General features: G+C 32.4%; 1 protein-coding gene and 1 pseudogene across 1 annotated transcript in view; both read right to left on the reverse strand.

Annotated features, from left to right (window-relative positions):
• Positions 1-27525, reverse strand: part of LOC145291211 (uncharacterized) — a 169980-nt gene that overhangs the window by 4828 nt on the left and 137627 nt on the right. Inside the window, exons 18-21 of the mRNA XM_080136796.1 lie at positions 25546-25638; positions 24603-24752; positions 4658-4765; positions 1126-1213 (exon numbers count right to left, since the gene is read on the reverse strand). Of these exons, the coding sequence (XP_079992922.1) occupies positions 1126-1213; positions 4658-4765; positions 24603-24752; positions 25546-25638 (439 nt within the window). The remainder of the gene's footprint in view (positions 1-1125; positions 1214-4657; positions 4766-24602; positions 24753-25545; positions 25639-27525) is intronic.
• LOC145291771 (U2 spliceosomal RNA) lies at positions 8120-8253 on the reverse strand (annotated as a pseudogene).

Below are 27525 nucleotides of genomic sequence, written 5' to 3' on the forward strand. Positions count from 1 at the left end.
TCGTTGTTTTATAGTGGATTTTATCGTTTTTGTTTCCTGCTCTGCAGAACATGAGTTTTGCAATGAGAGAGGGAAATATGTTACAGTATTAATGTTTGGTATATTTAAAGTTAGAAAACCAGTCAGGAAGTTGAGGAGATAGAAAGAGAAAGGATAAACGGGAAGAAGGAAAAGGGGGAAAAGGTGGGTTGTTGTTTTTGGTTTTGCAGAACATAATTAAGTTTTGCAAAACGAAGTAGAAAAACAAAAAGCATCAATGTTAGGTGCATTTCATCTCAGGATTGGTTGGTTGTTTTTGTTTTACGGCATATCAACCTTTTTCAGGTTAGTTAATGCCGAATCTAGTTATTTTGAGGAACGATTTTTAATGGGAGTATATTTTTTTTTTAACGTCAGATTCTATTTAACCCATAGTTGGGACCCTAACAGGTACTACCACTCCAAGTCAGATTGGACTTGGGAGCAATGGCAATTAAAGGGTGGCTCCACACTCCCCAAAGCCCGCAAGGTGGGGCCTCACCATCGGATATAGTTTAAGGTCATATCCAGGACCTCATCTCAGGAAGCTAATATCTTCAGACAGTCTGATCTGGTAGCGCCAGCAAAAAGGAAGTTGACCATTACAACTAATCAGCAATGCTGTTATAAAACAAACATATTCAAAGTCGTAAGTCGCGCGTATATGCTGCTCCTGTTGCTACAGATTCCCAATCGTATTCTTAGTATCGCTCGCATTGAGTATTGAACCGTCAATTTTCAGAAGAGTGTCACTTACAACTGAAGTTTACCTAGCACTTTATCTGTTAGAGAATAAAAAGACCAGCACATATTAACACACGCATGTATGCATAAAGACCTTATTTAATTGGCTTCCTGGTCGCTCGTAGGTGAGAACATAACACAGTTTAATAACAAGAAAAGCAAGAGGGTAACACCAAGGAAAATACAACTATAGGAAGGAAAAAACAAAAAACAAAGCAAAAAGAAAACAAATAAATCTACTAAAATGTTAACTTAGTATAAAACTATATCAAAAGAATTCAAGGCAAATCAGTTGCATCATACGAAATGTGAAAAATATAATCAGGTTTAATAATAAATGGTGCTTTTCAAAACCAGTTATACCTTTAAAGAGTGCAGATGACCAACAATATACAAGGCATATTTGGCTCGAGTTAAGGCCACATTCAGTCGTTTGCGATTCGTTAAAAATCTGAGAAAAAAACAAAAACGTATAAAATTAAATCAAACACCAATAATAAAATAAAAATCAATAAAATAAAACACAATAGTAAAATAAAAAAATAAAATAAAAAATAATAAAATAAACAATAAAATAAAAAAAATAATAAAATAAAAAATAATAAAATAAACAATAATAAAATAAAAAAAATAATAAAATAAAAAAAATAATAAAATAAAAAAACAATAATAACAATTATCATGCACTTGAATTCAAATACACACCAAAAGGATTTTTGCCTGAAATTGTTTATAGGCATCATCAAATATACAGCAACTTTGGGATAAATTTAACACTTAAAAAAAAACAAGATGAGCATATGGGGGTCCTTCTCCACGAGTGAATAAGTCTGGAAAGAGAATTTTGAGAGTGACCAAGATAGAAAAGAGGACTGCTATGACAAGGTGAATGCTGTGAAGGTAAAACATACCTTGTGCGATGCATGTTATGCAAAGCGATTGTTTTCCTTGGTGCGTATTGCCATGATACGCTGAAGGCTGCAAGAAGCATTTATGTTATGATTGTGATGAATCGACAAAAGGAAAACTTGCCATGTGCAAGTGGAATCCTTGGACAGAACGGACTAACGATTTTTCCCCTATGATGGTCCTGAGGTGGGAGTGGGGGGGGACAACCAGAGTTATCCCAGAAAATATATTCTGGTAAAAATTTACTTTCACCATGACTAATGTTTGTGCAAAAATTTTTTTTTTTTAATCCAAGGCGTGGTTATTCAGAAAAGTGCGAACAAACAAACGGGAGTGAATTACTAGGTTTAATCCCTCCTTCGTCAGTGGACCAAAAACATCATGTCTTGCCCAATTATTGATATATTCCCCAAATATGGTAACTCAAGGAAAATTCATTTGATCTGAAATGTTGTGTTTTTAATCTTCTTAATCTTTAATTCAACCCAGAGTACATTGCCATGGAGACATTAGGGGCTGCTGTGAATCAAGGGGACAGATTTATAGGAGTATCTTAAATGGGAAGTTGAGCAGAGAGTTGTGTTTTTTACTTGGGGGTCATCACTTATCAAGGCCTGGAGGCCACTCTAGGATAAGGGTTAACTGTTAGCCAGATGGTGAGATAGCAAGATCAATCATAGCAGAACTTGGGTAGGGCTAGATTATTTAAACTCAATAGGAATTTATTTACATTAGACTTGAAGATGGCCATGTTATAGTCAGCAAGGAAGCAAAGACAGTATTTTGCTCGAATTACATTTAAATTTATTTGGATAGTCCAAGACACTAAGTAGGGAGGAAATTCTAAAGATGAGCAGCATGACGAAAGAATCTATTAGAATAGAAAGTGTTCCAGCAAATGGAGACCTCTAGAGTGAAGGGGTGGGATTTTGCTGACTATTCGGTCAGTCGGAGGTATTTATGTTGAGTAGACACTATTGCAGCAAGTTAAAGTTCTTCTAAAACAAGCACAAGGATGTAATATTGCAATGATGGGACAGGGGCTGGATCTTAGTTGACTGTGTGTGGCCCATTAGATTAGAGACTATTTTGGACTGTGTCTAAGAGGGAGAGGCTAGTGGCAGGTAAACCAGCCCCGATGTGACAACAATACTCTGTGCATGAGCAAATAGTTGCTTTGTAAAGATATAGGATACTGGCAGATGTGAAAAGTTCTCTAGCACGGTAGAGGGAGCCCACCTTCCCTACAGCAACTTCAGTAATGTTTTCTTTGTATTTGTTCCCATTTACGTTACCTGTAAATGTTAGGAGTTTGGCTGATGGATTCACAGGTAGGTTGCAATTAGTCATAGCAATCGGTGGTTAAAAAGGTTTTTTATAATTATTATAGGAAAGGAATTTTATCGAAATATCATTAAATGTTATCATCCGTTTATGTCCCCATTTCATTACAGAATGGAGGTCATTTTCTAAGGATTTCACTATTTTCTTGGATATGTTTTGCATGCATGTCAAGAATAAAGCATAATATGCTCAGCAAATATACCCAATCTCAGACACAATTGCATCAGAGTTTATGAAAATCAGGAACAATAATGGTTCAGGTGTCAACTCCTGCTGGAAATGAAGCTATCAGCCTGTCCTTTATAATTTAAGACAAGCACATTCACAAAAAAGTGCATACCTTTAAGCATAATTATTATTTAAGGGATTGTGTTTGAAAAATTATGATAATGCAGCTTTTGTAGAAAAACATTGTTGGATACGAGACAAGGTAAATGCAATAAATGAATATGGAAAGATTATAATTTTTGATTATAAATTATTTATGTATCAATATAATGTATTAAACTAAGATGGCATTGGTAGTGTCATATTCTTTGAATTTTCAAGATAAACCTCATCTTCAGAAAGAAAAAAATACATGCAAAACCATTTGGTTTTGGTGTGTTTTGCCAGGAGTTGGAAGTTATAGGAAGTTAGTTCCATTAGGCTCACAGAGAATGATTAAGCTATTGTTGAAGTGTGAACTGGCATTTATATTATTAAATTATTGCCGTAATATTTTACCAGTAATAATCTATATATTAATATGCTAATTTGCTTCGACCGTTATCATCTTGAACATCCCTTTAAATGAAAATGAAATATTCGAAATCGCACCAAACCTTATTATACTGAATCCTTTTAGCATGAAAATGGAATATTCTAAAATGACAAATAAACAATTATTTATATATGGATAGGTCATCGCCAGCCTATGTCTAGCAATCTTGATAAGTTATTTATCGCCAGTCAGTGTCTGGTAGATGCAAGTCCCAATAATAATAAGTTATTTATCGCCAGTCGGTGTATGTTGGGTGCTGGTCAGTATACTTATAAGTTTTTTATCACCAGCAAGTGTATGCTGGGTGCAGATCACAATACTAATAAATTAATTATAGCCAGCAAGTGTTCAGTCGGTGCAGGTCACAATAATAAGTTAATTATCACAAGCCAGTGTCTAGTCGGTGCAGATCAAAACACTAATGTTATTTATCGCAAGCCAGTGTCTTAGTTCCATTTCTTATAATAATATATCTCAAGCCATTCTTCATATTTGTCTACAAAAATATTTACTTTTAAATTCATGATCTGATCGGAACTATTATTTCACTGATTATTCTGTTGAAGGACATTCTATTGTTTGCTTATTTGATGTTTTCAACTACCATGGAATTTCCATGGGTTCTGCTAGTTATTATTATGTGCGTCACTTAGATATAATTCTAATTTATTTATTATATCCATGTGCATTGGTAAATAAATAATTAATAACTGAAATAATCAAAATCTTTCAGCATTGTTATTAATTCTATCTAACTTGTTTTGTATCTAATGATGCTTTTCTACTGAACAGCATTGTGATAGCCTTCAAATATCTGTTTACGCGCAATGCTTCAAGGAAACTAAAACATCCTCTTCGTGATTATTTTCTTCTACTTACCCAATCTTTCCACAACTTCCATGTGCTCGCACACATGACATAATAATAATGTCTTTCTCTCGTCCTTGGAAACCATCAACAGTTGTAACTTCAACTTTTTTCATTTTCCTTTAAAAAAAACAAACTTATGTTTAATATGTATTCTAAGCAAATTTACAAAATGGTTTTTAATTCAAGAAAGTAAATGGACAAAACAAAAATTAACAGGAAAAGATTTTAATATGGAAAATGACACAGCATTGGATGTCTACACGCATGAAAAAAAAAAAGCAATTTTTTGTAAATAGGATTCAGTTTTGTGACACAAATTATTTGGGAGGAGATACCAAGAGAATTTGAATTTATAAAAAACAAAAAAACAAAATGGATACCCCAACCAGAAATGTTTTACACGACTTTTATGACCATTAATGATTAAAAGTAAAATAAAATATAACTAAATCTTACTTCTGGAATCCTTACTTCAATTTGGCTCAAAATCCAACATTTATTCTAAAAAACATCCAAAATTTAAAGCTTAAGGAAGCTTAAGAAATTGAAATACAGACAATCTTGTTTAATCGATGTCTAATGCCTATAGATCAAATCTGAAGCACCTGAATTTTCAAATGAGACGTTTTATTCATATTATACCTTATAAAACCTTTTTAAAATAATCCCCCAAAAATTAGAATTTGGAAAATTGATGCTTAATACCCATCGTTAAAATTTCACAAAAGTTGGGTATATCTGAATTGTTATGAAGCGATTCCATCCCACTTTTAGTAGACTAAATTAAACTAAATATAGCCACATTTCAATCTCTTATGCATATTATATGTTCCAAAATTGATAATGATTGGTTAATCAGTTTAGGAATGAATCCTGTACATAAAACTACATGAACATGCATGCATACATAACTTTATATAAATATAGAAATGTGATAAAATAAGAAAGTATATGTGAAAAGTTGTTAAAATATTGTTGGATATCATGACTCCCGGGTAGCACCAGATTACTCGAGAGAGCAAGTAAACCAAAAGATAACACTGCGATATGTTCAATGTTATAGAAATAGAAAATATTTGAAACAATAGAAGATTTTAAAGTTGCAATAAAATATTTATAAAATAAATATTTCATAACAATAACAGTTGAAATTTACTTCAGCAAAATAAAAGAATTAACCGGATTTAGTTAATAACAACAAGGATTAGTTTTAACATAAGGCTTACATAGAATATAACATAAAATTGATTATCTATAATATAAATCTCACCTGTCTGTTTAAATGTATGTATGTATGTATGCATGCCTAAAACTTTTGACAGAGGCGACAGATTTTCACCAGATCGGTATCGTTTTGAAGCTCGATCCTTCGGACGACAAATATCGAAAAATTGGTGAAAAACATTAATTCCTTTACCCTCAACTGGGCAGTTTTCTACAGGGAGGGGTCACTTTTTTCGCCAATATTTTCAAAAGTCATCCCCTGTTTTCAATTGACTAGCCTTAATTTAAACCTTTGCCACTTCCAGTTTGGCGATGGACGGAACGGCAAAGACGTCACTTTTTTTTTTCACATTCTTTTCCTTCTTCGCGGTATGGGTTCGAGCCTGCCTACCACCACTTTTTTTTTTTTTTTTGCTCAACAAACACCTCTAAACACCTGGGCAACACTGGGCACCCAGGTTAGTCTTATAAAAGTGAGTCTGATCTTTCAGTTCCAAAATCATGCCGACTATGACATGCTTTATGAAGGTACGATCTGGACAAAATGAAAATCTTATTAATATCTTTACTAATTTCACATGATACATGGACGTTTCATAATGAAAAAAGTCGGATAAATAGTTTACTTTTTATCCTAGATTTGTAAATTCTTTTTAATCTGGTTTTAGTTTGTATTTAGAGTATAATGAATCTCCGACTCTGGAGTGGCAGTGATAATGTGTATAATATTCTTACTACTTCCTTCGTTAGTCTGCGCGTTACACTTTGAAAAAGGCCAATATACAATTTTTCAAAATCAAACTGCTTCAAAACAGGTCAAATTGTCAAAATTTAGCTTTATAAAGGCAAACCTGGCAACCCTGGACAAGAATATAAAAGTGACCTTCCTTTAATTTCGTCTAGTTTCCAAATGTCATAATATATGATCATTGTTGTAATGGTGTAAAAAAGGAACTCACGGTAATTTCAACATGCAGCAGTTTTCACCAAAGAAAGGCGACAACAAAATGTAATGTTAAAAAGAGTACATTAAAAAAAAAAAAAAACAAGGCAAAAAAAAAAAAAAAAGAACATTTTCTTGCAAAAAGCGCTGTACTGAAGGAATGAATTAAAAATTGTCTCTTACAATGTGATTTTATAATTTGTATTGAACTATGTAGCACAATAATACTTATTAATTTGTCTCATTTAAGTCAGTTCTGTACAATGGACTATTTTTATAGAAATGTTGATCCATCATCTATATATATAAAAGGCAAAAATCGGTGTGTATGTATGTATGTATGTATGTATGTTTGGTTGTAACGCTAAAACTTTTGAAAGACGGAACCAGAGTTGACAAATTTGGTATCATATTGCACCTTGATCACCCGGATGACAAATATCGAAATTTCACGTCAAACGGACCAGTAGAAAGGGGTCAACTGATCGTTTTTCTCCTAGGGGGGCCCCCCAAAAAACCTGTCATTTTAACGTTATTCAATACGTGTCACGTGACGTGACGTCAGCTCAAACTTTTGACAGACACAACCAAAGTTGACAAATTATGTATCATATTGAACCTTGATCACCCGCATCGAAATTCCACACCAAACGGACCATTAAAAGGGGGTGAACTGATCATTTCTCTCCTAGGGGGGCCCCCAAAAAAACCTGTCATTTTAATGTTAAAAACGCTTAGTCATGTCACGTGACGTGACGTCAACATCCAGTAATGGCGAACAAATGTAAACAAACACTTTGTTTTACCGATACTTTTGTAATTTCTCTTCTGCTTTGTTCTAGAGATTATTAAACTCCATGACAATGTCTCCAACGTATTTAACTGGTTAAAAATAGTATTTATACAAGAGTTTTAACGAAAAATATCAGGAAAAAATGTACAGGAATAAAAAAAAATTCAGCTTTCAAAATATTCGTCGATAAAAAAACCGATCTTTATATTTACGCTAGCCATTTTGTATATTACCACGTGACCTGCTATCTCTTAAACTGGAGGGGGGGGATCCACTTGAATCCAACAAAACCAGTAATTTTTTTTTTCTATTATATATACATCATTTTCTATAAAATTAAGTGTAGACTTTATAATTAAAACAAAAAATGTTATTCATACTAAAAAAAAAAAAAGCTTAGTCATGTCACGTGACGTGACGTCAACATCCACTAATGGCGAACAATTGTACCTATTTACTATGCCTCCCCACGGGACAGAGTTAGACACCAGGGTCGTTTTTTAACGTGGAGAAAAGGTACAAAAATAAAAATTGTCTCAGTCGTGGAGGATTTCTCCTCCACCGAAAGAGAACAAGAAATAGAAGTGCAGCATCTGAAGAACAGATACTACACTTTGATCTTGACCAAAAGGCCAAGAATGCGAACAATTGTAAATAACAACTTTTTTCACAAAACCAACACCGTCTTTCTTTTTTTTTCTCTCTCTTTCTCTCTCTTTCTCTCTCTCACCCACTTACTCTTCCCTCTCTCTCACCCTCTTTCTCTTGACGTCACACCACTGTTAAACTGTGGGGGGGGGGAACACATTCCCAGGCATTATCTCCTATAGATGCACATTTTATTAGAAATTCAGCTTTCAAAATATTAGACGATAATAAAAATATAAAACCAACACCCTCTTTCTCTTTTCTCTCTCTCTCACCAACTTACTCTTCTCTCTCTCTCACCCTCTTTCTCTTGACCTCCTACTACTGTTAAACTGTGTGTGTGTGTGGGGGGGGAAGAGGCAGCTTGAAAACCAACAAAAACAGTGCACAGTTTCCCAAGCATTTGGGGTGGGAAGATTTTTTATCTACAGATTTTTTATCTACAGATTTGAAAGTTTGTATATAGGGTATTCAGACATGGAAATATATCTAGCATAATCTATCTATTATATCTATAAAAGTGAAAATGTGTGTGTGTGTGAGGTAGCCAGAGAGAGAGAGAGAGAGAGAGAGAGAGAGAGAGACAACAATTCTCAACCTATATATTCAATACATTTTTTATCTACAGATTTGAAAATTTGTATATAGGGTATTCAGACATATGGAAATATATCTAGCATAATCTATCTATTATATCTATAAAAGTGAAAAGGTGTGTGTGTGTGTGTGTGTGTGTGTGTGTGCGTAAGAGAGAGAGAGAACAATTCTCAACCTATATACTCAACGTATTTTTATCTACGGATTTTAAACTTTGTATATAGGGTATTCAGACATATAGAAATATATCTAGCATAATCTATACATTATATCTATAAAAGTGAGAATGTGAGTGTGTGAGAGAGAGAGAACAATTCTCAACCTATATATTCAACAAATTTTATACCTACAAATTTGAAAATTTGTATATTGGGTATTCAGACATATGGAAATATATCTAGCATAATCGATCTATTATATCTATAAAAGTCAGAATGTTTGCGTGTGGTTGTGTGTGTAAGGTTGCGAGAGAGAGAGAGAGAGAACAATTCTCAACCTATCTATTCAATAAATTTGTTATCTACAGATTTGACCATTTGTATATAGGGTATTCAGACATATGGAAATATATCCAGCATAATCTATCTATTATATCCATAAAAGTGAGAATGTGTGCGTGAGAGAGAGAGAGAGAGAGAGAGAGAGTAAGTACAATTCTCACCCTATATATTCAACAAATTTTTTATCTACCGATTAGAAAATTTGTATATAGGGTATTCAGACATATGGAAATATATCTAGCATAATCTATCTATTATATCTAGAAAAGTGAGAATGTGTGTGAAAGAGAGAGAGAGAAGAGAGAGAGAGAGAACAATTCTCAACCTATATATTCAACTAATTTTTATGTACAGATCTGAAAATTTGTATACAGGGTATTCAGACATATGGAAATATATCTAGCATAATCTATTATATCTATAAAAGGTAGAATGTGTGTGTGTGTGTGTGAGTGAGTGAGTGAGAGAGAGAGAGAGAGAGAGAGAACAATTCTCAACCTATATACTCAACAAATTTTGTATCTACAGATTTGATAATTTGTATATAGGGTATTCAGACATAAGGAAATATATCTAGCATAATCTATCTATTATATCTATAAAAGTGAGAATGTGTGTGAAAGAGAGAGAGAGAGAACAATTCTCAACCTATATATTCAACAAATTCTATCTTTACAGATTTGAAAATTTGTATATAGGGTATTCAGACATTTGGAAATATATCTAGCATAATCTATTATATCTATAAAAGTGAGAATGTGTGTGTGAGAGAGAGAGAAAGAACAATTCTCAACCTATATACTCAACAAATTTTTTATCTACAGATTTAAAAATTTGTATATAGGGTATTCAGACATATAGAAATATATCTAGCATAACCTATCTATTATATCTATAAAATGACCATGTGTGTGTGTGAGAGAGAGAGAGAGAGTCAGAGAGAGAGAGAGAACAATTTTCAGCTTGTGTGTGTGTGAGAAAGAGAGAGAGAGAAAGAGAGGAAGGAAAATTCTCACCCTATATATTCAACAAATTTTTTATCTACATATTAGAAAATTTGGATATAGGGTATTCAGACGTATGGAAATATATCTAGCATAATCTATCTATTATATCTATAAAAGTGAGAATGTGTGTGTGAGAGAGAGAGAAAGAGAGAGAGAGAGAACAATTCTCAACCTATATATTCAACTAATTTTTTATCTACAGATTTGAAAATGTGTATATTGGGTATTCAGACATATGTAAATATATCTGGCATAATCTATGTATTATATCTATAAAAGTGTAAATGTGAGTGATGGAAAGAGCAAAAAATTCTCAACCTATATAACCTATAAAAGTGAGAATATGTGTGTGAGAGAGAGAGAGAGAGAACAATTCTCAACCTATATATTCCACACATTTTTGGGCACAGATTTGGAAATTTGTATATAGGGTAGGCAGACATATAGAAATATATCTAGCATAATCTATCTATTATATCTATAAAAGTGAGAACTTGTGTGTGTGTGTGTGTGAGAGAGAGAGAGAACAATTCTTAACCTACATACTCAACAAATTTTTTACCTACAGTTTAGAAAATTTGTATATAGGGTATTCAGACATATGGAAATATATCTAGCATAATCTATCTATTATAACTACAAAAGTTAGAATGTGTGTGTGAGAGAGAGAGAGAACAATTCTAAACCTATATATTCAACAAATTTTTTATCTACAGATTTGAAACTTTGTATATAGGGTATTCAGACATATGGAAATATATCTAGCATAATCTATCTATTTTATCTATAAAAGTGAGAATGCGTGTGTGTGAGATAGCGAGAGAGAGAGAGAGAAAAAGAGAGAGATAAAAATTCTCAACCTATACATTCAACAAATTTTTTATCCACAGATTTGAACATTTGTATATAGGGTGTTCAGACATATAGAAATATATCTAGCATAATCTATCTATTATATGTATAAAAGTGAGAATGTGTGTGTGTGTGAGAGAGAGGACAATTGTCAACCTATGTATACAACAAATTTTTTATCTACAGATTTCAAAATTTGTATATTGGGCATTCAGACATATTTTAATATATCTGGCATAATCTGTCTATTATATCTATAAAAGTGAGAATGTGTGTGATAGAGAGAGAGAGAACAATTCTCAACCTATATACTCAACAAATTTTTTATCTACAGATTTGAAAATTTGTATATAGGGTATTCAGACATATGGAAATATATCTAGCATAATCTATTATATCTATAAAAGTGAGAATGTGTGTGTGTGTGTGAGAGAGAGAGAGAGAGAGAGAGAGAGAACAATTCTCAACCCATATACTCAACAAATTCTTTATCTACAGATTTTAAAATTTGTATATAGAGTATTCATACAAATAGAAATATATCTAGGATAATCTTTCTATTATATCTATAAAAGTGAGAATGTGTGTGTGTGTGAGCGAGAGAGAGAGAGAGAGAACAGTTCTCAACCTATACATTCAATAAATTTTTATATATAGGGTATTCAGAAATATCGAAATATATCTAGCATAATCTATTATATCTTTAAAAGTTAGAATGTGTGTGTGTGAGAGATAGAGAGAACAATTCTCAACCTATGCACTCTACAAATTTTTTATCTACAAATTAGAAAATTTGTATATAGGGTATTCACACATATGGAAATATATCTAGCATAATCTATCTATTATATCTATAAAAGTTAGAATGTGTGTGTGAGGTAGCCAGAGAGAGAGAGAGAGAGAGTACGAACAATTTTCAACCTATATATTCAACAAATATTTGATCTACAGATTAGAAAATTTGTATATAGGGTATTCAGACATATGGAAATATATCTAGCATAATCTATCTATTATATCTCTAAAATTGAGAATGTGTGTGTGAGAGAGAGAGAACAATTTTCAACCTATATACTCAACAAATTTTTTTATCTACAGATTTGAAAATTTGTATATAGGGTATTCAGACATATGGAAATATATCTAGAGTAATCTATCTATTATATCTATAAAAGTGAGAATGCGTGTGTGTGTGAGAGAGAGCGACACAGAACAATTCTCAACCTATATATTCAACAAATTTTTTATGTACAGATCTGAAATATCACATTTGTATAGAAGTAGAAATCTTGATACCTACTCTGATACCTAATAAAAGAAAGGACACTCTTTAGGGCGGATTTTGATTATAACAAGTCACTAATTAGAAATTATAATAAACATTCTAATAATTTAAGAATTTTACCAAAATAAAATTGCATGGTAATCACCCAATTTCTGCCACAAAATTTTGATTGGCAGAACTCATAAACATAAAATATATATTTTCTAATTTCATCTTTTTTTTTTCTTTTTACATAATCTGGTTTGATGTTTTCCCAAATATTCAAATCACTATATTTTGCTGCTTAATATCAAATACAGCAACTGAGTTATTTTTATGCATCAAACAATTACATTTTCTCATTCATCCAAACTAATCACTGAACATCAATTTCATATTTTCTTCACTAAAATATTACTGTGCTTGATGTCATCAAGTGGAGCGGATCATTTTTTTTTCATTTGTTCACACATTTTTCCAATTTATATATATTTTAAAGATTCTTAGCCTATGTCATTGCATACCAATCTGTTTATTAAAAGTTAAGGTTCACTGTAAACACATATGTTACACCAAAATAAAAACGCTTCAGATAATGTCTTGATATTCAATTCAGTTTCTCACATGACATCTTATGAAGTTAGTAGAAATGTTACAGACTTTTGAATCTCAAACACTTTCAATACTGTGCACTGATATTTTCTTTTTTGCAATATAAGCACATTCTTGATTTTTTTTACAAACGTTAAAAACTTTCACATTGTGTAGCAATATACTGAAACAATTATAAAAATATTTGTTTTTATTTTGAATGATGCAGGGCATCTGAAGAGAGATTTTTCTAACAAAATGAAAGTATAATTTTTAGCTATAGGTATCTAGGAAAAGGCCACTACATATGTTATAAGTTCCAAATTTCCACAATCTGGCAAATACTGGTACATGCTAGCAAATTTAGATTTGCAATTACAAAATATGATTCTAATTTTTTCCTTTGCTCTTTATTCTAACACTACACTAAGTTTACTGTGTTATTTCGCTACAGTTGATATTGTGTAGAACAATAAGAAAATCATAGTGAACAATGCATTCAACAAAATTTCACACACATTTCTAGATACCTATATCTAATAAGTTCAAAAGAAAGGACACACTTAGGGAGGTATTTTGGTGGTCAAGTCACTAAAAAGAGATTAGCTGGTTTCCCGGCATAGCCCAGGATATAATAAAGATTGACTGAAATACATGTTCTAGCTGGTTTCTAGGCGTTGCCAGGGATGTAATATAGACACATTATGTTGTATATTACCTGTTCTCTTCTCCCTAAGGTAAAACAATTTCATATACATGCTGTAAATTACCTATGCTAGGGATAAAACATGAACAATATCAGTCCTAGGGTAGATAAAACAAATAATACATAGAGATGAAAGATTCCTCTCCCCTAAGAATCAAACATATGTTCAATATCTGCTTTTGTTTTTTCATTGTTTATACGGTCCCGAGCAACGCCGGGTAGCCCTGCTAGTAATATATAAAAGGCAAAAATCGGTGTGTATGTATGTATGTATGTATGTATGTTTGTTTGTAACGCTAAAACTTTTGACAGACACAACCAAAGTTGACAAATAAGGTATCATATGTCACCTTGATCACCCGCATGACAAATATCGAAATTTCACATCAAACGGACAATTAGAAGGGGGTGAACTGATCATTTTTCTCCCAGGGGGGGGCCCCCAAAAAAACTTTCATTTTAACGTTATTCAATACGTGTCACGTGACGTGACGTCAGCTCAAACTTTTGACAGACACAACCAAAGTTGACAAATTAGGTATCATATTGAACCTTGATCACCCGCATGACAAATATCGAAATTTCACACCAAACGGACCATTAAAAGGGGGTGAACTGATCATTTCTCTCCCAGGGGGGCCCCCCAAAAAAACTGTCATTTTAATGTTAATATTACGTAATCCAAAAACGCTTAGTCATGTCACGTGACGTGACGTCAACATCCAGTAATGGCGAACAAATGTAAATAAAAACTTTGTTTTACCGATACTTTTGTAATTTCTCTTCTGCTTTGTTCTATAGATTATTAAACTCCATGACAATGTCTCCAACGTAATTAACTGGTTAAAAATAGTATTTATACAAGAGTTTTAACGAAAAATGTCAGGAAAAAATGTACAGGAATAAAAAAAAATGCAGCTTTCAAAATATTCGTCGATAAAAAAACCGATCTTTATATTTACGCTAGCCATTTTGTATATTACCACGTGACCTGCTATCTCTTAAACTGGAGGGGGGGATCCACTTGAATCCAACAAAAACAGTAATTTTTTTTTCTATTATATATACATTATTTTCTATAAAATTAAGTGTAGACTTTATAATTAAAACAAAAAATGTTATTCATACTAAAAAAAAAAAAGCGCTTAGTCATGTCACGTGACGTGACGTCAACATCCACTAATGGCGAACAATTGTAAATAACAACTTTTTTCACAAAACCAACACCGTCTTTCTTTTTTCTCTCTCTCTTTCTCTCTCTCTCTCACCCACTTACTCTTCCCTCTCTCTCACCCTCTTTCTCTTGACGTCACACCACTGTTAAACTGTGGGGGGGGGGGAAGAGGCAGCTTCAAACCAACAAAAACAGTGCACACATTCCCAGGCATTATCTCCTATAGATGCACATTTTATTAGAAATTTAGCTTTCAAAATATTAGACGATAATAAAAATATCGTTATATTTATGGTAGAAAATAAATAGCCATTTTGTATATTACCACGTGACCTCATACCTCTTAAACTGGAAGGGGGGAGGAGAGGAGGCCGCTTCAAAACCAACACCGTCTTTCTCTTTTCTCTCTCTCTCACTCACCCACTTACTCTTCTCTCTCTCACCCACTGTTAAACTGGGGGGGGGGCAAGAGGCAGCTTCAAAACCAACACCCTCTTTCTCTTTTCTCTCTCTCTCACCAACTTACTCTTCTCTCTCTCTCACCCTCTTTCTCTTGACCTCCTACTACTGTTAAACTGTGTGTGTGTGGGGGGGGGGAAGAGGCAGCTTGAAAACCAACAAAAACAGTGCACAGTTTCCCAAGCATTTGGGGTGGGGGGACGAGACTAGAACCGCTTTTGTGGGGGGAAGGGGGGAAAGAAGCCGAGTGCACAGTTTCCCAAGCATTACCTCCTACTAAAAAAAGATGCACACTTTATATTTACTTAGTGGGGTGGGGGGAAGAGAATGACACCGCTTTTGTGGGGGAGGGGGGGGAATAGGCCGAGTGCACAGTTTCCCAAGCATTACCTCCTATTAAAAAAAGATGCACACTTTATATTTGAGTGTGTGTGAGAGAGAGAGAGCAATTCTCAACCTATATACACAACAAATTTTTTATCTACAGATTTGAAAGTTTGTATATAGGGTATTCAGACATATGGAAATATATCTAGCATAATCTATCTATTATATCTATAAAAGTGAAAATGCGTGTGTGTGTGTGAGGTAGCCAGAGAGAGAGAGAGAGAGACAACAATTCTCAACCTATATATTCAATACATTTTTTATCTACAGATTTGAAAATTTGTATATAGGGTATTCAGACATATGGAAATATATCTAGCATAATCTATCTATTATATCTATAAAAGTGAAAATGTGTGTGTGTGTGTGTGTGTGTGTGTGTGCGTAAGAGAGAGAGAGAGAACAATTCTCAACCTATATACTCAACGTATTTTTATCTACGGATTTTAAACTTTGTATATAGGGTATTCAGACATATAGAAATATATCTAGCATAATCTATACATTATATCTATAAAAATGAGAATGTGAGTGTGTGAGAGAGAGACAACAATTCTCAACCTATATATTCAACAAATTTTTTATCTACAGATTTGAAAATTTGTATATTGGGTATTCAGACATATGGAAATATATCTAGCATAATCGATCTATTATATCTATAAAAGTCAGAATGTTTGCGTGTGGTTGTGTGTGTAAGGTTGCGAGAGAGAGAGAGAACAATTCTCAACCTATCTATTCAATAAATTTGTTATCTACAGATTTGACCATTTGTATATAGGGTATTCAGACATATGGAAATATATCCAGCATAATCTATCTATTATATCCATAAAAGTGAGAATGTGTGCGTGAGAGAGAGAGAGAGAGTAAGTACAATTCTCACCCTGTATATTCAACAAATTTTTTATCTACCGATTAGAAAATTTGTATATAGGGTATTCAGACATATGGAAATATATCTAGAATAATCTATCTATTATATCTATAAAAGTGAGAATGTGTGTGAAAGAGAGAGAGCAGAGAGAGAGAGAGAGAGAGAGAACAATTCTCAACCTATATATTCAACTAATTTTTATGTACAGATCTGAAAATTTGTATACAGGGTATTCAGACATATGGAAATATATCTAGCATAATCTATTATATCTATAAAAGGTAGAATGTGTGTGTGTGTGTGTGTGAGTGAGTGAGTGAGTGAGAGAGAGAGAGAGAACAATTCTAAACCTATATACTCAACAAATTTTGTATCTACAGATTTGATAATTTGTATATAGGGTATTCAGACATAAGGAAATATATCTAGCATAATCTATCTATTATATCTATAAAAGTGAGAATGTGTGTGAAAGAGAGAGAGAGAGAACAATTCTCAACCTATATATTCAACAAATTCTATCTTTACAGATTTGAAAATTTGTATATAGGGTATTCAGACATTTGGAAATATATCTAGCATAATCTATTATATCTATAAAAGTGAGAATGTGTGTGTGAGAGAGAGAGAAAGAACAATTCTCAACCTATATACTCAACAAATTTTTTATCTACAGATTTAAAAATTTGTATATAGGGTATTCAGACATATAGAAATATATCTAGCATAACCTATCTATTATATCTATAAAATGACCATGTGTGTGTGTGTGTGAGAGAGAGAGAGAGTCAGAGAGAGAGAGAGAACAATTTTCAGCCTATATATTCAACACATTTTTTATCTACAGATTTGACAATTTGTATATAGGGTATTCAGACATATAGTAATATATCTAGCATATTCTATCTATTATATCAATAAATGTGAGAATGTGTATGTGTGTGTGTGAGAAAGAGAGAGAGAGAGAGAGAGAAAGAGAGGAAGGAAAATTCTCACCCTATATATTCAACAAATTTTTTATCTACATATTAGAAAATTTGGATATAGGGTATTCAGACGTATGGAAATATATCTAGCATAATCTATCTATTATATCTATAAAAGTGAGAATGTGTGTGTGAGAGAGAGAGAAAGAGAGAGAGAGAGAGAACAATTCTCAACCTATATATTCAACTAATTTTTTATCTACAGATTTGAAAATGTGTATATTGGGTATTCAGACATATGTAAATATATCTGGCATAATCTATGTATTATATCTATAAAAGTGTGAATGTGAGTGATGGAAAGAGCAAAAAATTCTCAACCTATATTTACAACAAATTGTTTATCTACAGATTTGAAAATTTGTATGTAGGGTATTCAGACATATGGAAATATATCTAGCATAATCTATTATATCTATAAAAGGTAGAATGTGTGTGTGTGTGTGTGTAGGTGTGTGTAGAGAGAACAATTCTCAACCTATATACTCAACAAATTTTTTATCTACAGATTTGAAATTTTGTATATAGGGTATTCAGACATATAGAAATATATCTAGCATAATCTTTCTATTATATCTATAAAAGTGAGAATATGTGTGTGAGAGAGAGAGAGAGAGAACAATTCTCAACCTATATATTCCACACATTTTTGGGTACAGATTTGAAAATTTGTATATAGGGTAGGCAGACATATAGAAATATATCTAGCATAATCTATCTATTATATCTATAAAAGTGAGAACTTGTGTGTGTGTGTGTGTGAGAGAGAGAGAGAGAGAACAGTTCTTAACCTACATACTCAACAAATTTTTTACCTACAGCTTAGAAAATTTGTATATAGGGTATTCAGACATGTGGAAATATATCTAGCATAATCTATCTATTATAACTACAAAAGTCAGAATGTGTGTGTGAGAGAGAGAGAGAACAATTCTAAACCTATATATTCAACAAATTTTTTATCTACAGATTTGAAAATTTGTATATAGGGTATTCAGACATATGGAAATATATCTAGCATAATCTATCTATTTTATCTATAAAAGTGAGAATGTGTGTGTGTGAGATAGCGAGAGAGAGAGAGAGAAAAATTCTCAACCTATACATTCAACAAATTTTTTATCCACAGATTTGAACATTTGTATATAGGGTGTTCAGACATATAGAAATATATCTAGCATAATCTATCTATTATATGTATAAAAGTGAGAATGTGTGTGTGTGTGAGAGAGAGGACAATTCTCAACCTATGTATACAACAAATTTTTTATCTACAGATTTCAAAATTTGTATATTGGGCATTCAGACATATTTCAATATATCTGGCATAATCTGTCTATTATATCTATAAAAGTGAGAATGTGTGGGATAGAGAGAGAGAACAATTCTCAACCTATATACTCAACAAATTTTTTATCTACAGATTTGAAAATTTGTATATAGGGTATTCAGACATATGGAAATATATCTAGCATAATCTATTATATCTATAAAAGTGAGAATGTGTGTGTGTGTCTGTGTGTGTGTGTGTGAGAGAGAGAGAGAGAGAGAGAGAGAGAGAGAGAACAATTCTCAACCCATATACTCAACAAATTCTTTATCTACAGATTTTAAAATTTGTATATAGAGTATTCATACAAATAGAAATATATCTAGCATAATCTTTCTATTATATCTATAAAAGTGAGAATGTGTGTGTGTGTGTGAGCGAGAGAGAGAGAGAGAGAGAGAGAGAGAGAGAACAGTTCTCAACCTATACATTCAACAAATTTTTTATCTACAGATTTGAAAATTTGAATATAGGGTATTCAGAAATATCGAAATATATCTAGCATAATCTATTATATCTTTAAAAGTTAGAATGTGTGTGTGTGAGAGATAGAGAGAACAATTCTCAACCTATGCACTCTACAAATTTTTTATCTACAAATTAGAAAATTTGTATATAGGGTATTCACACATATGGAAATATATCTAGCATAATCTATCTATTATATCTATAAAAGTTAGAATGTGTGTGTGAGAGGTAGCGAGAGAGAGAGAGAGAGAGTAAGAACAATTTTCAACCTATATATTCAACAAATATTTGATCTACAGATTAGAAAATTTGTATATAGGGTATTCAGACATATGGAAATATATCTAGCATAATCTATCTATTATATCTCTAAAATTGAGAATGTGTGTGTGAGAGAGAGAGAGAACAATTTTCAACCTATATACTCAACAAATTTTTTATCTACAGATTTGAAAATTTGTATATAGGGTATTCAGACATATGGAAATATATCTAGAGTAATCTATCTATTATATCTATAAAAGTGAGAATGCGTGTGTGTGTGAGAGAGAGCGACACAGAACAATTCTCAACCTATATATTCAACAAATTTTTTATGTACAGATCTGAAATATCCCATTTGTATAGAAGTAGAAATCTTGATACCTACTCTGATACCTAATAAAAGAAAGGACACTCTTTAGGGCGGATTTTGATTATAACAAGTCACTAATTAGAAATTATAATAAACATTCAAATAATTTAAGAATTTTACCAAAATAAAATTGCATGGTAATCACCCAATTTCTGCCACAAAATTTTGATTGGCAGAACTCATAAACATAAAATATATATTTTCTAATTTCATCTTTTTTTTTCTTTTTACATAATCTGGTTTGATGTTTTCCCAAATATTCAAATCACTATATTTTGCTGCTTAATATCAAATACAGCAACTGAGTTATTTTTATGCATCAAACAATTACATTTTCTCATTCATCCAAACTAATCACTGAACATCAATTTCATATTTTCTTCACTAAAATATTACTGTGCTTGATGTCATCAAGTGGAGCGGATCATTTTCTTTTCATTTGTTCACACATTTTTCCAATTTATATATATTTTGTTAAAGATTCTTAGCCTATGTCATTGCATACCAATCTGTTTATTAAAAGTTAAGGTTCACTGTAAACACATATGTTACACCAAAATAAAAACGCTTCAGATAATGTCTTGATATTCAATTCAGTTTCTCACATGACATCTTATGAAGTTAGTAGAAATGTTACAGACTTTTGAATCTCAAACACTTTCAATACTGTGCACTGATATTTTCTTTTTTGCAATATAAGCACATTCATGATTTTGTTTACAAACGTTAAAAACTTTCACATTGTGTAGCAATATACTGAAACAATTATAAAAATATTTGTTTTTATTTTGAATGATGCAGGGCATCCGAAGAGAGATTTTTCTAACAAAATGAAAGTATAATTTTTAGCAATAGGTATCTAGGAAAAGGCCACTACATATGTTATAAGTTCCAAATTTCCACAACCTGGCAAATACTGGTACACGCTAGCAAATTTAGATTTGCAATTACAGAATATGATTCTAATTTTTTCCTTTGCTCTTTATTCTAACACTACACTAAGTTTACTGTGTTATTTCGCTACAGTTGATATTGTGCAGAACAATAAGAAAATCATAGTGAACAATGCATTCAACAAAATTTCACACACATTTCTAGATACCTATATCTAATAAGTTCAAAAGAAAGGACACACTTAGGGAGGTATTTTGGTGGTCAACTCACTAATAAGAGATTAGCTGGTTTCCCGGCATAGCCCAGGATATAATAAAGATTGACTGAAATACATGTTCTAGCTGGTTTCTAGGCGTTGCCAGGGATGTAATATAGACACATTATGTTGTATATTACCTGTTCTCTTCTCCCTAAGGTAAAACAATTTCATATACATGCTGTAAATTACCTATGCTAGGGATAAAACATGAACAATACCAGTCCTAGGGTAGATAAAACAAATAATACATAGAGATGAAAGATTCCTCTCCCCTAAGAATAAAACATATGTTCAATATCTGCTTTTGTTTTTTTCATTGTTTATACGGTCCCGAGCAACGCCGGGTAGCCCTGCTAGTATATCTATAAAAGTGAAAATGTCTATGTGTGTGTGTGTGTGTGTCTGTCTGTCTGTGTACATTTCCCTACCAAATAACTCAATTTTCGGTCTACAGAGACAAAATTTGACATACGGGGTATTGAGATTTGGGAAAATGTTTTTAATCTGGTTTCGGCCAGAAATTTTGCTGTCAAGAGGTCAAAGTTCAACGATTTGACCTTTGAGAACTCTACCAAACTTCTCTGCCAATTTGGAGTCTAAACACTTGAAATTTTAGATTTAGGTTACTTGGACATGGATCAAACTTTATAATTTGATTTGAGCCCACAAAATTAAAGGTTAAAGGGTCAGAATTGGGGTCAAAGTTTTAAAAAAATTTGATCTCTGGTCTAACAAACAAGTCAGACAATTTTTGGTCTAAACATTTGAAATTTTACATAAAAGGTATTTAGACATAGGGCAAGCTTTTTAATTGGTTTTTGGCCAAAACTTTGGCTTCCAAGGGGTCAAAGTTCAAAAGATTTTACCTTTGCGGTCTCTAGCAAACTATTCAGCCAATTTTGGATCTAAACATTTGAAATTTTACATAAAGGATATTCAGACATATCGCAAGCATTTTAATCAGTTTTTGGGTGAATGTTTAACTGACAAGAGGTCAAGGTTGAAAGAATTGACCTTTGCAGATTCTACCAAACTCCTCCGCCAATTTTGGGTCTAAACACTTGAAATTTTAGATATAGGTTATTTGGATATGGGTCAAACATTTTAATTTGAATCCAAAACAATAAATGTTAAGGGGTCAAAATTGTGGGAAAAGTTTTTAAAAATTTGACGACTGCGGTCTCTACCAACTTTTATCTATGGTAGTTAAGGAAGCCTATTATATAGAAAGGCATTACTGTACACACATTTTAATATATACATATGCACATAAAGTTATGGACAGTACATAGAGTCTGAGCAAAGCCGGGTAGAACTGCTAGTAAACTCATATTTGTAGCGTGTTATTGATCTTTATGTCCCCAAAATAATTTTTTGCTATTCAGAAAAATATCAGCTTTATCGAAATATATTTGTTGATTGAATATATTTCGCATTCTGTGGAATTTCCACAGATCCTCTAGTAAGTAACTTAAAAACTACTTAACAATTCTACCTAGTCATGGCTGATGAAAACGTGAACACTGGATTAAATAATAGGTTCAGTTCGAAATTCCGGATAGGCTTCTGCGTTCAAAATAATGTATCAAAAGAAAGTCGCAGATCACATCAACCAAAACATTGTGAAAATAACCAAGACGAGAATAGTAGTCCTAATAATCCAAATTATCAATCCTCATCTCAAAAATTCTGAAGTAAACATTGTTATTTTGTTATGTACAAGGGCCATTCCAAAAATACCATTAAAACAAGCAACTTTTTGTGCGCCAAAAAGTCACCACAATTCTCAATACACTTTTGCCAGCCTTTTTTAACACCTCAGTTGTAAAAGTCCAGAGTACACTTTGTCACTCACATCTCTGTTGTTACTCTAAATCGACTAACCCATCTCCTTACTGTGCTGACATCAACTGCATCAGCTTTGAAAACATTCAACCAGCGCCGGCGAATGTGGATCGATTCAATTTTTTCAGCATAGATGAATTTAACAACGCATCTCTGCTGCCGATGCATGACCATGATAAGGGTTCTTTTCTCAGAGTCTCACACCGTCAATATCTGCAGCAGAGAGATGAAACTTGCATAAGTTCAGTCATTATAACCACGCAATTCCTTTGGACCCATTTGATTGGTTGGTTGGTGGTTTTTGTTTTACATCAACTCTTTTCAGGTTATTTAATGCCAAATCCAGTTATTTTGAAGAAAATCTTTTTAATGGAATTTTTTTTTTTTTCAAGTCGGTTTCTATTTAACCCATAGTTGGGACCCTAACAGGTACTACCACTCTGGGTCAGAGTGGACCTGGAAGCAATGGCAATCAAAGAGATGACTCCGCAAAGTTCGCAAGCTCAGGACTCACCATCGAATATAGTTAAAGGTCATATCCAGGACCAATCCAGAATAAAAAAATAGGAGGCATTAATTTTGGAACATCTCTCGTAAAATATGGTCAATACCAGGTATTTCAGATAAAGTAAAATAGAAGGAACCATTCCAGACCTCATTGTTGATGCAATCCTTTAGCTGCATAAGAATCAGGTACGTCCTAAGATGATGTACCGTTTCTACATCTGGGAATATGCCATTCAGAGCATTCTTTCCTACCTTAACAGGGTACAAAATCAATTTCAAAATTTAAGGGGAGGGGGATAATATGGCTTCTTTCTCACAGAAGAGACATTACTAGTCTTTCTTTGCTCTATCATTATTTTTATGGCAGGTACTCGACTGAGCTCCAATCTCAAGCTACACCCACTTTAAAATTTTCTCATACCTTCCTCTGTGTACCTAAAACTAAACGAAACTTTCATAAACAAAGTTTCTTTTCAAGAACTTTTCATCTGCAGAATACAATACCACAGGGTTGCTTCTCAGCAAATTACAAGATGGTCGTTTTCAAGTTTAATGTTAACAAATTCTTGTTGAGCTATTTACCTAAATTTAATTAGAAACTACTCACGAAAATAGCAATGAATCTGCAGGTATTTCGGAAAGAAAAAGGTAAAAAAATCTTTGATAGCTGCATTTTTTATTTTATATGCAGCGTTCATTTGCATGAGGGGAATAGCTGCTTGAAGAGGGACGAATTGTGAAGGACAGAGAGTTTAGTGTTTAAGAGCCGAGTGAAAAATATGAAGCTAAAATTTGTTGGTGTGAATTTAAGTGTTAATGAAGAAGAGTTTTGTTAGTCTTTCTTTCAGAATGACACTAAATAAAACTCTGACCATTCCATATATCACTTCCAATCCTCTCGTGGTGTTACTCATCGTCCACCAAGAATCTCATTAACCCTTATCCTAGAGTGGCCTTCAGGCCTTGATAAACCATGGCACATTAGTAAAAAAAAAAAAATAAAACATACCTCTGAGTTAGCAAATCTTGGAGGAGATTTTTCTGCAGTTTGTACGGGGCAATAATACCAATGGCAAACGAAGAGTTGCTTGTATTCAAACTGATGAGATACTCGCATAAATCAACTGTAAATTCAGCTTCCATTGGATTGCTAAGAGAACTGCAAACAAAAAAGTATTTTCATAATGAAAAATTAAAAAAAAAAAGAATGGTGCTTGTCCAGAATTCGCCCTGTATAAAAAAAGCAATAATTTGTATACTGTACATACATAGCTGTGATGGAAAGAAAATATTGTCCTCTAAAAACCATCAAACTTGATCAAGTAGTTTTATTTTTAAATAACAAAATCAAATTTTATGGTCAAACGAACAGTGACCATTTATTGACGCGGTTTTGAAAACAAGGAAAATAACTCCAAATAATTCAAACTTAGAAGATTTTAGAAAGCCACTCTTAACATGCGGACATTAAGAGTGATTTTATAAAAATAAAACTACTTAATCAATTTACATAATTTTTGGAATATATTTTCTTTTCGTCATGGATACATACATCATACAGATTTTTTTTTATTTTTGTTTTTTAATATGAGGAAATTCTGGCTAAGGACCAAATAAACTGTAGACAAAAGGTAAATTCCAGAAATTCATGGCCAATCTACTTTTTTATCAATATCAACTTTGATTATCTTCAAAAATAATGGGTGCATTCCAAACTATAGCTGGCAGACCCCACTACCTTATCAAGATGGATTCCACCATAAAAATGTACAATTTATTTCTTAAACTTGTATTCAATTGTATTTATTATATTAAATGTTTGTGTATAATACAAAACATATCAGTAATCATTGTATTTTATCATGTAATTTTTGTTTGTTTTCATGTGATGCAAGTGGGTGACTGGGCAATCTAGTGTATGAATCAAAAAATAAAAGAAAAACATTACATACCCTGAGTGTGCAGAACGAACTTGTTCTCCATTTTGTATGTCAAATATCAGGTAAGGAACAATGCTGAGCGGAGAAGATCTTAATTCCAGATTCCTACAAAGATTTCAAGAGATGAAAATAAGCAAGAAATCTCATTCAAAACTTTATTAAATAATTATTATGAAAAAAAAAAAAAAAAAAAAAAACCGGGAAAATATGAAAAACGGGGGGGGGGGGGACCTGAAAAACAGAAAAATGGGGGAAAAAATGAAAAATAGAAATATGCAAAACAGAAAAAACTAAAAAAGAATGAAAAAAAAAGAAAAAGAATAAAGAAAAAAGAAAAAGAGAAAAGAAACCAAAAAAAGCAAAAAAAAAATTTAACACACAAGAAAAATTATTTCGAAAGTTGTAAAGTTGGAGAAAGAAGTTTTTATAGAGCCGTGCTTGACGTTATTCTCGCGTTACCTACATATAGTTCAAACATTTCAAAATACAACCGCCAGATACAATGCGCGGCTCTATACAAACAGACTTTGTTCTCCAAATTTATAACATGGCAAGGAAGAAGAAAAGGAAAAAAAGAAACAAAACAACACACTGAAGATGGAGTATACCTCTGAAATATATTTGTGATAAATTTCAAACAAGTAAAATATTTGTTTTTTTCCTAATATTACGTTGTATTTGGCTTTCAAGCGCACTTGATGCATATTTTATTTTATTCAAATTAAAACTATGTTTCTATATGAACTCTCATTCTTAACGTTATTCTCACATTACCTACACACAGTTCAACCATTTCAAAATACAACCGCTAGATACAACGCGTGGCTCTATACAGACTTCTTTCTCCAAATTTACAACATGGCAAGGAAGAAGAAAAGGAAAAAAAAACAACACACTGAAGATGGAGTCTACCCCAGAAATATATTTGTGATAAATTTCAAACAAGTAAAATATTTGTTTATTTTCCTTTATATTATGTTGTGATTTGGTTTCAAGCGCACTTGATGTGTATTTTATATTATTTAAGATTGACAGTTGTTTATGTAATCAGGTGCATAGCGGCAAAAGTAAAACCTGGCTGCTGTCATCAGACATTATTAACAATAACAATATTTCTGTGGCTTTGTTTATTAGCATGCATGCATATCTCTCTCTCTCTCTCTCTCTCTCTTATTCTTTTCTTATCACTCTCTTTCTTTCTCCTGCAAAGAGCTGAGTTTCGCTGCAAACGCATATAGAAGTTTGGACTGTGATCACGAATGGGTCTCAAATTTAAAATGTTTCTTAAATGTTATAAAAAAAGATGTCTTGTCACTTATTTTATAGATGTGTTCAATTCCAGCCCAACAACAAACCCTGCTATCAACAATGCTGATAAAATCAAGCCCATAATGACGTCGACAATAAAGACTGGAGAAGAGACCCACCAGCAAATGTAGCCGACATCAAATCCACCCTTGGACCCTTGATGTAACAGCAATGAACGTCTATCATCTATGTACATTTCATGTCTAACACCTACTGAGCTGGTTGCTATGCCCCCCCCCCCAAATTTTTTTTTAAACATAAAAAAAAACTTTTTTTTAAAAAACGATTCCCTTATCGTTATTTGTTGTTAATTAACACGTTTATACTCCCGGCTGTCACCAACTTTTGGTTAACTCATTGTATTTTATAACGCAAACACTAATAAAAAAAAAAAAAAGAAAAAGAAAATTTTTCAGATTTTAATGCAATAAACATTTGGTTCCTACCACAAACTTTGAAACAAACACAGTTGTATAATTTATTTTTCGATTAATAAATTAATGGCTTAAGCGTAATACCGTCTTTCCAGTTAGTGAAACTATCAGAAGATTATTTGAAAGGTCCTCTTCAGAGGGGGACAACTTTGTTAACTCCTCTGTACTTTCACTAATAATAATAAATAAAATAAATAAAAATGACTACCTGTTTTTATATATATATATATATATATATATATATATATAT

This window comes from Euprymna scolopes, chromosome 12 (genome assembly GCF_053919585.1).
Source record: "Euprymna scolopes isolate OS-2025 chromosome 12, ASM5391958v1, whole genome shotgun sequence".
Taxonomy (NCBI): domain Eukaryota; kingdom Metazoa; phylum Mollusca; class Cephalopoda; order Sepiida; family Sepiolidae; genus Euprymna; species Euprymna scolopes.